The sequence below is a fragment of the Anser anser genome (assembly GCF_964211835.1).
Source record: "Anser anser genome assembly, chromosome: 15".
Taxonomy (NCBI): Eukaryota; Metazoa; Chordata; class Aves; order Anseriformes; family Anatidae; genus Anser; species Anser anser.
In genome coordinates this window covers 11,185,193-11,198,040 of record NC_139736.1, presented here as the reverse complement: position 1 = coordinate 11,198,040, position 12,848 = coordinate 11,185,193, and the positions used below count along the sequence as shown (strand labels likewise).

Sequence of the window (12,848 nt, the reverse complement as noted above, 5' to 3'; positions counted from 1 at the left end):
GGAGGTTGGTCTAGGTCAGGCCCTACACAGCAGATTCTGCAGGTCTGGCAGAGCCTGTCTTGGTGTCTTCTTGAATTTCTTTGGATTTTTCTGAGGTTATTTTGGTCTATGAAATCTGCAGACCTCTTTAATTTCACATGAAACTAGGTAATCAGATGCCACTTCATGCCAGCAGGTAGGAAATTTAAGTAAAACATAAGAGAGATCTTTACATCCAGGCCTGCATCTGGAAGGAAGGTTTTTAGCAACGTAATCACTGGAGTAAGCCTCTTCCTTTTACAGGCTGATCTCAGGTGTTAGCAAAATAATATGCAAATGTACTTGCTATCTTCTGCTAATTTTCCCTTCTCTAGATTTTCTTTTAAACATATAAAATTAATTACACCTTTTATGGAAAGGATGTGTGGAAGGCAATCCCAGATAAGATGTTTTAAGATTAAAATCCATTCAGCCTCAAAAAGTGGTAATCCCTGAAAAGACAGGGTGTGGGTTTATCTGCAAGCAGAAGATGTTTCTTTTGTGATTTGATAGCAGAGAAGGAACTGAAAATTAAATGAATTATGGAAAAAGGATGATTATGGAGGCTGATGAACTTCATTCTGGGGGCTTGTATTTGAGATTTGGCCTGTTATCCTGATGATTAATACAGCAGAGCTAGCTTCCTTCTTAGAGTCTGAGCTCATTCTGTATGTGTTTCTCTCACCAAAACAATGTTGGTTGCTATGAAATCCCCAAACAGCTTTTGTCAGTGAATCAGTGTTTTCAGAGCTGTTAGCTATGGGAAGGGTTGTCTATAGTGAAATGAAAAGGCTTTTTGTGTAGAAATTCAGACACGATGATGGGTTTTGAATGCTCCTCTAAAACTCCTGAAAGTAGGCCATGCCAGAAACCTACCAATGTTCCTCCCTCATTCTGCCTGCTGCTCTCAGCATCGCTTTTGGGACATTGTGCTGCTTCAGCTGCTGCAACACAAAGGTGTTTTGCTTGTTTGTTTAAGTTGAGTGTCATCTCTCGGTGGTTTTTAAACTCTTGCCTGTCTGTACTATGGAAAGCTAGGTGCCTTTACAAGCTGGCCTGTCCTCATATTGTGGAGAGATGGTGAGTAAATGGGTGATATTAACCCTGTGTATTGAGAGGGGACTCCCTGGCAGCAGGAGGCTGCTGTTGCTTGTCCAGTTTTCTGCTGCCGTTAGCATTACTTCTGCAGCAGCGAGTCCTGGCATGGCTCTGATATCTGGAGTCTCTCTCATGGTTTTGCAACAATTTCTCATCTGACGACAAAAGTCTCCTGTGGGCGCCTCTCTTGGTTGCTTCAGCTGTGTCCTGTCACCCTGCCCTCTCCCTGGCTTTCCAGGAGAAGATGAACTTTCGTCTGAGCATTCTGGGATTAACCCTTTGGTGATTACTGGTTTTAGTGGGTGTTGTGTAGAAACCAGCATGCTGATCTCGGGGCTCACACTGCTGGGCCTAGGCCATCAGGGCCTGCATCTGCCTCATTTGTTTCCCATGCCCTGTGTCTCAGAAGGATGATCATTCCTTTTTTTAGCACCTACTAACATTTTTGTTAAAAGGACTGAACAGCTCTATGTGGGGTTGTATGGCTAAAGTATTAGGTATGGCTATATTTGTATGGCTAAATCTTCATGTGGTGAGGGCATTCAGCTGCTCTGCTAGAACATAGCAGCTGCTGAAACTCTGGCAGGGGGGCAAGGTTGGTTTGTTTGAGTACACTGGCTGTGCTGGCCAGTGTTGCATAAAGACGTGTTGGTCATTAACAGTTTGATATCAGCCTAAGCCATACACAAATGCTTTGGGTGTAATGAGCGCGTGCGTGTCTGGTCATCTTTTTGTGATGGGAAGTGTAGGCTGATGTTTCAGAGAAAATATAAAACTGTTCTCTGGCATGGAAAGCATTTCTGGCTGTGATTTCCTAGGCTTTGTGCATTGTTTTTTCACTCTTCACAGGTGTATAATGTCTCATTTCTCACTTTGCAGACTCAGCTCATTCAAATGGTGATATGGATGCTCCAACACCGGCTTCTTATTCAGCTTCACACTTACGTCTGTCTGATGGTGCCACCAAATGAGGAGGATTTCCGGGCCCAGGATGAAGACATGCCCTTTACTGCCAGAGTTGGAGGCCGAAGTTTAAGCACCCCCAATGCTCTCAGCTTTGGTTCTCCAAGTACGCGCAAACTTTTCTCTGTTGTTCAGATCACAGCCAACTTCTAGACATTCTGTTAGCGATGCCTTAGTATGAAGATAACTTGTCTTTGCTGGAGTGCTTGCAAATTATGACTAACCCATCTTAAATTTAGAGCTGGGCATTAGTGAAAGTCTTAAGGACTTAAATCCTTGTTTTTATAAACAAGTAGTTCTTTGTAATTTGCCAAGTTCTCATTTGGTTATGTCAAATATTTTAATATTTATCAGAGGTACTTCAATGCATTTTTCCCAAGTAAATTTCTGCTTCCTTGCTGTGCTAAAGAGCAACCATGAAGGACCTTTGGTTGCACTGCTGTTATTGCATGAGCTCTGGTTATCAGGAGAGGAAGAAAATTGTGAAAATTTGTTTTAAACAGCACTGATTTCTGTGGGCTGTAGAGCTGCATGCAGAAAATACAGAGATGGCTGTCAGTCTCACAAATGGTTGATTTCTCTTTCCTGGCATATTTAATTTCCTCAGTGCCATTCTTCAGGGTGATTCTAGGAAAGCATTTTTTCAAAGGGTAATCAGATACAATGCAGTAATCCCTAAATGTGCCTGCCTGTGCTGTCATGAGCAGCATTCTCAGAACGCTGAACAGCACTGCGGCTGGAAATCAGGATTGATACTCTGTGCAACCTTCAGCTTTACAGAACTCATGAATTAAGGCAGAAATCTTGGAACGTGAGTTTGATAAGTTTGCGCTCTGCTTATTTTGTCTCACTCACAAGAGGATATTGCTTCTTGGCCTTTCTGCTTGCTCGCACCTTCCGTGTTGTTAGGCTTTTCATGTTACCACTTCATGGTATTCCAGCAGAGCTGGCTGGGAATTTTCTTTTCAAATGTTTTTATGGACTGTTTATGGTCTCCAGAAGTAGTTTCCCACGTAAATTGATGACGCTGTTGAAATATTTGACTTTCCAACTGAGAAAATTCCTGCGCTGTCATATCACTAGTTGCAGATACACATAGCATTTCCAGAGCCACTTTCTACAGATCTGAGGGGATTGTTTGGAAAGACTGCATAGAAATGACCTGAATTGATAATCTTTATATTGTTATGCTGAGGAATGTAAATGTTCTGTCTCTTTTCTCTCATTCCCTGATAGCTAGTAGTGATGACATGACTCTGACAAGTCCTAGCATGGACAATTCCAGTGCTGAGTTGATACCTGGTGGGGACTCACCCCTAAATAAAAGGATGACAGAGAATCTCCTAGCAAGCTTGTTGGAACACGAGCGGGAAGCTATCCTCAATGTCCCTGCTGCCCAAAATCCAGAAGATCTTCGCATGTTTGCAAGGTAGGTAATGAGTGCAGAGTATAATTTTTTTTTCTTATCCTTGTTGTTTTATTGAAGGGTAGGCATGGACTCGAAGCAAATACCATTAGCTTGGCATTTTGGAAGATAAACTATTTTGGTTTTGTTTTCCTTATAACTATTTCATACATTTTTTGACAAAAACTAATATATATGTCACAAGAACACCTGTTAACAAAATTCTCGATGTGTGAAGGAGCATCAGGACATAATAGCCTGTTGTCCAACCATCACTGTTTACCTACCAGTTTTGCTGTGTCCACACATGGTAGATATAATAGCATAGCCTGAAAAAAAATCTGAGTATGCAAAGGAAAGACTCATTCATACTGATGCTGTCGTTTTGTGTTGGTATTTTCAAGCCAGCTAGTCTTTATTTTAAGGTTTTTAAACTATGTGTAAATATGAGACAAAGAAAAAAGCATCAGAGACAAAGTCAGCCTGAATACTTCTACAGCACAGCTTACAAAGGTTTCAAGGCCCGTTTTGCTGAGATAAGCTGCTTATTTGAGTAGGTTAGTTAGCTCTACAAGTTAAAGTCATTATGTTATGTGATTAGTAGCACCCAGTTTTGTTGTTACAAATTTCAACACAACAACAATAGGCAAGGTGTGGTTCTGCATATGGTCAAAAGCAGAATGACTTCCTAACCAGCTATCTGTGAAAATGGTAAGGGGGAAATTTTTTCTTTCCTGAGCATTTCAAAACACTGGAATGCAACTTTCACTGTTTTTCATACTTGTAGAGCAGAAAACCTCCTGGGGCAAGTTCTGTAACTTTTCCCGTACTTTACAAATTCAGGTGGTCATCCCTGAAAACCTGGTTTTCACCCTAGGATGGATATAGTCAAGTAGCCTACAGAAACTGTATTGGCAAGAAGTTACTTTTCTTATCTTTGATGAAGTTTGCAGCTATGTTGTGCTCAGGCATTTTTACAGAGCTCTCCCATGCTTGTGGGTAGTTGCTGTTCTTTCCTGAAGTATTCAACTCCTTCTCCACTTTCTTAACTGTTCAGAGGACATTCTCTGAGAGGCAACACTTCAAACATTTGAGATTTTTGAAATGTTTGCTCTTCATTACCAGATAAGTGGTTACAAAACCTGTGAGAAAGAAAAGTAAAAATCATAATTGGTGGTATCTTAAGACAGAATTTGTGGGGGACGCTTTGGATGAGTTTAGTGGCAATGCAGATTCATAATTATCCTGGAGAGAGGAAAGGATCTCATTATTGCTTCCCTGTCACCTCTTTCATCTGGATAAAGCAACAATTTGAAAGCTTTTGAATTGCAGATGCCAAAAATGACTTCAGTTTCTTCAGAAAATCAGCTGCCGTAATCAGGCAGCTGTCTTAATGATGTGTATTTTGCAGTTTGCCCATGCACTAGGTTCTTTAGCAAAGCCATCCTGAGCATCTGCAAAATGTTAATTTCCATTCCACTGTAGATTGAATTGACAACCATAACTCACTCTTAAGTCAGCAGTGAGAAAGAGAGAAGGTAGAGTAAACAGATTGGTTCTCTGGGTAGGATGCTAGAGTGTAAAAATAGAAATGTTTATACAAGATACTCTTGGTTACTTGTGACTTTATGAGACACCGCAACTGGGAGGTCGTGCATGTATTTTCTCTCATTTTGTCCTGTAAACCATTAGAGATGAGTGCCTGGGTGAGCCTGTGGCTCTTAGTGAAAGTATAAATAATTGTGGAGAAGCCACTGCAGTGAATGAGCTGATCATCCTCATTACCCCAGCAGAGGTTACTGCGTCAGGTCTACTTTTTGCTTCATCTTGAAGAATAACAGCCTAATGAGGGCTGTGCTACAGCAAATAGCTGTGCTGTATCAGCTGCCTACCAGAACAAATTCCTACTATAAATGCGTAGTTAGTGCACTAAATATACTGTAACTGACCTTCTAAGTATAGTTTTGTGTGTGCACGAAGGGATGGTCTATTTTCAGTATAGCAGTAAAGTTCAGCCTGATATATTTTCATGTGTCTATGCCTCTGAACTCCTGTTATTCATTAAACAGATACCAGAAAGAACTTGTGCCTGTCCATTACGATGCAAAGCCAGTATTTGCAAGGCAGAAACCTTAAGGGGGAAATAAGGGATATGGGAGCTTGGCTTCAGCATTGGCTGCATTAATCCTCATAGCATTGAATCGGAATTCAAATCCAAGTTGTTTCCATAGGTGCTGCTGGAGAGGAGGGATGGCATTGTCCTTCCAGAACTAAACTTGAGAAGGAAAAAAGCTCTTTTTGTGCTAGATCTTCAGTAAGGTACATAAAGTATTCCTCAATGCACATCCAGCAGTGCTTTTAAAGACAGTTTGAGGCTTCACTCGTTGCTTCTCTCCCAAGCAACGGGTGTAGAGTCACTTTTGGGAATTTTCTTACTCTTAGATTGAGAAATAGAGGTCCTTTACTCCATAGAGGAATATTCGTAGGTGTTGTTAAGCTGTGGACAGTTCTGCCCCATCTTCAAGCAGTGTTGGAAAGGGTGTCTCCTTGGCCAGATTTAAGCTAATTTTACTTGAATGACTAACCTGAGATATCTTTTTTTTTTTTTTCTTTTGTCTGAAGCAGTTTAGAGAACTGCTCTACCACCACAGTGCTGATAGCAGGGCAGCTCCTGTAACTTGAACGGGGAGGATGGTGATGAGCAATGGAAAGAAAGAATCTTCCATCACTGCATCTGGACCTGGAAGCACACATCTGTCAACAGATGGATTTGTGCAGCTTCGGAGTGACCCAAATGCAGTGTTATTGCCCTGAGAACTGCCATCTTATGTCCTGTTTGGGTCCCATAGATGCTTACTGCCTGACAACGTGAAGATAGTGCCTGTCTTCAGGCTCCAGCTTCTGGAGCTGTAAATGAGGGTGCTTGGTGTAACCCTTCTGTGGGGCAGTGTTCACTGTCTTATGTCATCGTACTGGGCACTTCCCTCTGCCCTGCCTATGCTAGTGGTTTATTCCTGTGTAACACCAAAATGAGCTTTCTGTTCACTCCTCCTTTCTTAATTGCTGTATTTTCCAGGTAGGAGTTGCCTGGGACAGATGAAGTGAGGCATTTCCCAGAGCTCTGGCTTGCAGGCATGCACACGGACACAGGCGCATGCATGCGTGAAGGAGCCCAACACAGAGTTACTTGGCTCGGGTCAGTCAGGACAGATGGGAACCAGGAGCAAAGCGTGGGGCTCATCAAGCCTGACCACTGACTTCTGTGGTGCACACGCCTGAGCATGTTGTCCATGTATATGTCATGTTAGAGGCAAATGATACATTAGTGAGGGAGAGCGGCCATCAGACTGAAAGAAATTATTCCCTTCTACCTGGTGCTGCACCTGGAAAACTCTCTCGTTCCCCTCTCTCTCCTCCCCCCAGGTCATGAAGAGCATGGTGAAGGTGGAGATGGGCCCGTGCTGGCTGCTGGGTTGGGGTCTGGGGCATGGGACAGGCGGGGAGGCTCATTCAGATGGGGCTTATTCAGGCCAGCAGAGCGGAGGCTGAGGGGGATCCAACGCCTGCCTGCAGCACTTTGGAGGGCACTTACAGCAGATGATGGAGCCAAACTCTTCTCATTACTGGCAGACGGTTAAACGAGGGGCAGCAGCATCAAGTTGCAGCTTGGTAGATTCTACTTCGACGTTAGGGAAAACTTCTCCAGGAGGGCGATGCTGCCCAGGACAGATTACCCAGGTATGAGGGAGGATCACTACCCTTGGAGAGTTACAGAGCTTGGGCAGAAAAATCTACAGTGTTGGCAATTCTCCAGCTGGGACAGGAGGCTGGACTAGGCCTTGGAGGTGACTTCCAGCCAGCGTTTTTGTGATATTCTTTAATATCCTCTCTAGCTTTTATTGGAATGGAAACTATTTCATCTTGACCAGTTACAAATCCAGACTCTTTTTGAATATAGGATGGATGTATTTATTGGAAAACTCCTACTTAGTTTGCGTTGCTGTTGAAAGCCAGGTCGCAATCATTCACACATAAGTCAGTTGTGCCAGGGGATGAGAGTTTGGACAGTCACTGTGAGCAGCTTTGTAGGAGGGAGAGAATACGGAGCTTTTAAAATCTTTAAAGTGACTTTCTGAATAGCGACACAAGTTAGGGGAGGAGGAGCTTTGGCCAGGGACAGATAGCAACATAGTGCCCAGACAAGGCTAGACAGCATTTGATTCGTCTTGGAAAATCACAGCAAATAAATCTGGGCCAAAATGAAATGGAGAATTCTAGAAAGCAGTCCTTCTGGGGGAAGAATCTGGTAGAAGAGATAGGTAGTCATTTTTAGAAAGAAAAGGATGTTAACCCCCTAGCTAGCTAAAATGTGAGCATGAAAAGAAAAAAATCCAAGATCAGTAAGTGTTTTCAAAAATCACCATTAATACTTCAGGCAATGGTGCGTTTTTGACGCACACAACCCCCGCTTTGCCTGCTAATGGCCACTTTTCAGTGTGCTGGTTACCATCGACTGGGGGAAGGAAGCTGATTAGCCTAATTTAAATGCCCCGTGGGAGATACTGCAGGAGGCCAATGCACTCCACAGATAGGGGAAATGTAAATATGACTGGAGCCCGTTGTTTGTTTGCACTGCAGACTTAGCAATTATGTTCTACATAACGGTGCCAACTTGAGAGCTGGCAGATGTACATCAAAGCAGAAGGGAGCGTGTGCAGCGTGTTGTGCTTGCACTGCATGCTCATTTTGCTGGGGAACTGCACACCCCCAGGCTGCCTGCAGGGACGAGGCAGCTGAGGTACCCTGCAATGAGCTTACCCATGGCCAGGGAGTGTGAGGAGGGTGATGGGAGCAAAGAGAAATGACAGGAGACTGGAGGTGACCGATAACTTAAAACCACGTGTGTGTGGTATACAGGGAGGCTGTGACGAAGGGAGACTCGTTGCATACAGACTCCTTTCCAGGTGGCCGTGAAGGGTGGTGGGGTGACAGGAGTGCCCAGCCTGAAGAGCAGAAGACAACCAGGCAAGCTTCAGTCCTTCAGTGAAAGCAGGAGAGGCCCCGTCCTACCATCACCTGAATATAGGCAGGAATGCTTTAAGGGATATTTGGCATCTTTCAGGGGCCGTTCCTGCATGAGGACTGTATGAACGAATTGGAAAACAGATCTTGTCATCTCCACTCATTTTTACTGTCAGTTGGCATAAAGCAGCCGGCCAGTATATTCCTAAACTGCAGATGGGTATGGAAACATGAGCAAAAGCTGATGAATTCCAGAGCAGAGCATGTGATGTATAACACATGGAGATGCACATCTTTATGTTAAACTGGAGAAATGATTCTGGCGTGCGTGTTTGGGCCTTGGCTAGTGGGAGTAGTTTGAGTGATGTGCAGCATGGTTCCTTCATTTGGGAGGTTGTTAAGGCAATTAAGAGGCTGTGCAGCAAACCTGAGCTTTATCTGAAGGGCTGGCTTGGTGGTTCTGCTCTGACGGGTCTCAGGGGAGCAGCAGCTCCTCCGCCATCAGGGACTTGCTGCAGTGAAGAGCCTGCAGTTTGTCTGACCCTGCTGTGACTGACTGCGCGGGGCCGAGGTGAGCTGATGTTTGTGCAGCATGTCGGTGCCCAGCAAAGGGATATCTGTACTGACTGACGAAAACTGGGCGTGTAAGTAGTCACTGTGGCTTTAGCTTAGAGTCAGGGTTTAGGGGCTCTTTCAGGACTTCGTAATTCCCAGAGCTTCTCTGTGGTGATCCTGGCCAAAACTGCCATCTCCCTATTGCAACCACTCCACCCACCCCAAGCTAACCAAACCTCAAGAGTGCATGACCTGTAGTTACCAAGCCACTTGGACTGCTCTGGGGGAAAATAGCCTCTTAAGTCTAAAAGCAAGACTAGACTGCTGCTGCAGAGCTGTGACAAGCGCATTGTAGATCCAGCTAAGAGACTGCAGAAGTAAATCAGTCACTTCTTGCTTTCTCAGGGCTTGTTGGCACTTGTGGTTCTGTGCTTTCTGGAGTTAAAACTACTGACAGGCTCAGGAAATGCCCTAGGCTAGGAACCCTTTTGATACAAGGAGGGCCTTTGCAAAACCCCAAGGCTGCGTTTCCTTATTACAGACTAGCTGCCATGTGATGTAGGTATCAGGGCAGCACGGGAGCAGGGCACCCTTAGAACAGCTGGGCACCGCTGAAGCAAAGTAAGTGTGATGGAAATTGCACACATAAGTAAATGAGAATTTAGTGGGTGATGTCCCCTGTACTGATTTTCCAGGGGACTTCTGTGCCAGGCATGCCTAAGATAGGAACAGATTTCACTCAATTCACTTTTCGTGTAAATGAGGGACACAACCCAAACGTCTTCTGATTTGCATCCCATGGGAGGGGAGACCTTGAGGGTGGCGGTATTGGTATCGAGTCTTGCTGCATCCACTTGCTTTTGGCCTACATGCCTCCCTTGTTCTCTTTCCCTGCAGGCTGCTGCACTATTTCCGAGGACGACACCATTTGGAGGAGATCATGTACAACGAGAACATGCGTCGCTCCCAGCTGCTGATGCTGTTTGACAAATTCCGCAGTGTCCTGGTAGTGACCAGCCATGAGGACCCTGTGATTTCAGTTTTCCAGTCCCTCTTAAAATGACTCTACAGGCAAAAACCTGCCACATGCTTGATACTCTAGGAGATGCTTAAAACATAAGAGATGAATTCAGTTCCTTCTTGCCACATGACACAGAGCAGGTTCTCTCCCTCCGTGCCTCCATTTCCCATCTTCATCCTGCGGTTACAGCTGAGGCCAGTCTATGTGAGGGGCTCTAGGGCCTGCTGCAGGACAGCGTGTGCTTGCTCAGCTTGGGATCCTGCAGTGCCACGTGCACAGCAGGGGAGCTGCTGTTTCACTGCTTTCCTACTCCTTTACCAGGGCTTGTAAGCGTGGTCCAAGAAGATTTTTAACTGCATTGTCGCTGACAGTACATTTGGGCGGACGTTTTGCAGCAGAAATGCTTTTTCTGCTCTCCGGCAGCATGACCGCTGGGTCATTTAGCCGTGGGCACCGTTCGTGGGCAGCCTCTCCCCACGGCAAACCGTGCTTGGCCTCTGCTCAAGGGCAGAGCAAAGTTGGCATGGCTTTTAGGGAAATGTCCCTGGGTGCCGAGGAATTCTGTTTGATCATCGTTATCTGGCAGCAGTGGGGACATAACTAAGAATGCAAAGTGTCACAAGTAAACAGTTTCATGAATGAAAATGACTTCCTTTGTTATGGCTTGCTGTTTCCTCTCCCCAGTATCCTTATTACTAAGTGTCTGTGGGGACGCTGTTGTCACAAGGCAGCCTGGTTGCAGATTTGCAGGTCTGTTTTTGACTGGGGCAGGAGGAGCTTGGTCACAGAGCAGGACTGAAATTGTCTGGCCATGCTGCAGGTGCATGGATGTATTAGTTCCACAAAGCTGCAGGCTGCTGCTTGCCCCTCTGGGGCCTACTTTGTGGCTCTGTTTCCCTCCCTGCAAGCACTGCTGCAGCTGCAGGGCAGCAGACGAGGGAGCTGGCCTGGGTTAAAGCCATCCAGCTGAAAAACAACACACAGGTATGTACGTGGCTCTGTTTCCTCACCCAGTTCAGCAATGCTTGAACAGCTCCCCACAGCTGTTCACCATGGCGGGGTCCAAAGCGGCAGCAAGGCAGGGACGTTATGCCATCAGCTGCAGCACGGTGCCTGTTTTACCTCTTCCCTTAAGAGTAACGCCGAGCTCCAGCTGCTGCATGGGTGAGGGCAGAGAAGGCCCAGGGCCCCGGGCTAGGGGATGCTGAGATCCTAGGCACCCCTACAGCTCTGTGCTGTGCATCCAGGAAAGGGGGCAGGAGGAACTTTTGCTTCCGTGGTGGTGGCTTCCAGGGACATGTGGTGTGTAAAGACCATCAGGCTCCTCTCGAAGACCTTCCCCTATACCACACGGACCACACACACAAGCTTGAACTTTTCCCCAGAGCTGCAGGACTGTGAGAGCGGCTTCACTTGCCCACACAGTGGGGTGAAAAATGCCTTGCCCAAGATATCCACCACCGGCAAGGCGCAGCTGCACCGAGGGAGCACAGGGCCCACAGCGTGCTGGATACCCAATGGCAGCTACTTCATTCCAGTCCCTTTTGTGCGTCTTCCCCTGCAGCTGCAAGCAAGGATGTTACAGAAGGACAAAAGCGATGCCTGAGCTAAAATCAGCACAATGTTGCTGCAGGGCCCCGTGGCTCATCCAGTCCCCAGCAAATGCATCACAGGGCGTTAATGAGCTGGACATAACGAAGCCCCTTTGGAGGAGCAGGACAAGAGTCTTCTCAGGTGATGGGGGGGAGGTTGGAAAATTGAACTTTTTCTTGCACATGAATCCTAAAGGTGGAGAGGAATCCCTGTCATCTCCATCTGTGGTCATAGGGATGATGCTGACACAGACTGCTAGATGAAGCCAAGTGCCACGCGTCACTGACGGGATGTGGTCACCTTGGCCCAAGCCCAGGGACACAGGTGAACAACGGACCTAAAGGGGAAGTGCAGCACAGCGCTCCCTCACCCTCCCACCCCGCGGTCATGTCACGGTAAGGCAGGGTGCAGCGCTCCATGGGGGAAGTTGCAGCAAAGCTGTGGCACAGAGGTTCCTAACACTGGCTGGTGGCCACTAAATCCTGAGACCCAAGCAACCGTTTGGCCTGGCTGCGTGGCTTGGTGCCATATCTCCAAGGCAAACTGCCAGCAGGGCTGCAGCTCCGTGGGTTTTGCCCTGAATCCTAAGTGCCCCCTCCACGCATCCCCCACACACCGTACCTCATGGCAGGCTGCAGTGCTGCGAAGCAGAAACCTCAGCATCAGTGCTTTCTCTGTGTTCAGGCTCACATACTCATAAGATTTGAAATGGTCTCAAAAGCAACAGGAAAACATAAACAAAAAAAGATGGACTTTGTAGACTGGGGTAGATTGAACAGGGGCTCTTGTCCAAATCTCTGCTCAAAGAAAATGCGTCAGGTCAGGTCACGCAGGAGCTTGTCTAGAGGAGGTTTGAATGCCTCCCAGGACAGATTGCTCACAGCTTCTCTGGGCTCCTGTTCCAGTGTTTGACCACCCTCATGGCAAAAAAGTTTTCCATGTAGCTAATGAGAATTTCCTGTTTTCTAGCTTGTGCTTATTACCTCTCATCCTGCCCCTGTGTACCTCTGACCGAACTCTGGCTCTGCCTTCTCTACAGCCTCCCACTAGGTAGTTGTAGGCGACAGTAAGATTCCTCTTTTACCTCCGCTCCTCCAGGCTGCTCAAACACAGCTCTCTCATCCCTCCTGTCAGCCCTGCTGCCATCCAGTCTCTTGGCTATTCCCCGGAAGA

The 12,848-nt window shown here is 46.4% G+C and overlaps 1 protein-coding gene across 7 annotated transcripts in view; it reads left to right on the top strand.

The window, feature by feature from the left end:
• NPRL3 (NPR3 like, GATOR1 complex subunit) overlaps positions 1 to 10,727 on the top strand; it is a 50,122-nt gene extending 39,395 nt beyond the window's left edge. For all 7 annotated transcript variants that reach the window (XM_083800803.1, XM_083800804.1, XM_083800807.1 and 4 more), the window contains 3 exons: positions 1,996 to 2,185; positions 3,316 to 3,508; positions 9,959 to 10,727. In XM_083800803.1, coding sequence (XP_083656929.1) covers positions 1,996 to 2,185; positions 3,316 to 3,508; positions 9,959 to 10,124 — 549 coding nt within the window. In that variant the 3' untranslated portion in view covers positions 10,125 to 10,727. The remainder of the gene's footprint in view (positions 1 to 1,995; positions 2,186 to 3,315; positions 3,509 to 9,958) is intronic.
• Positions 10,728 to 12,848: the final 2,121 nt, after the last annotated feature.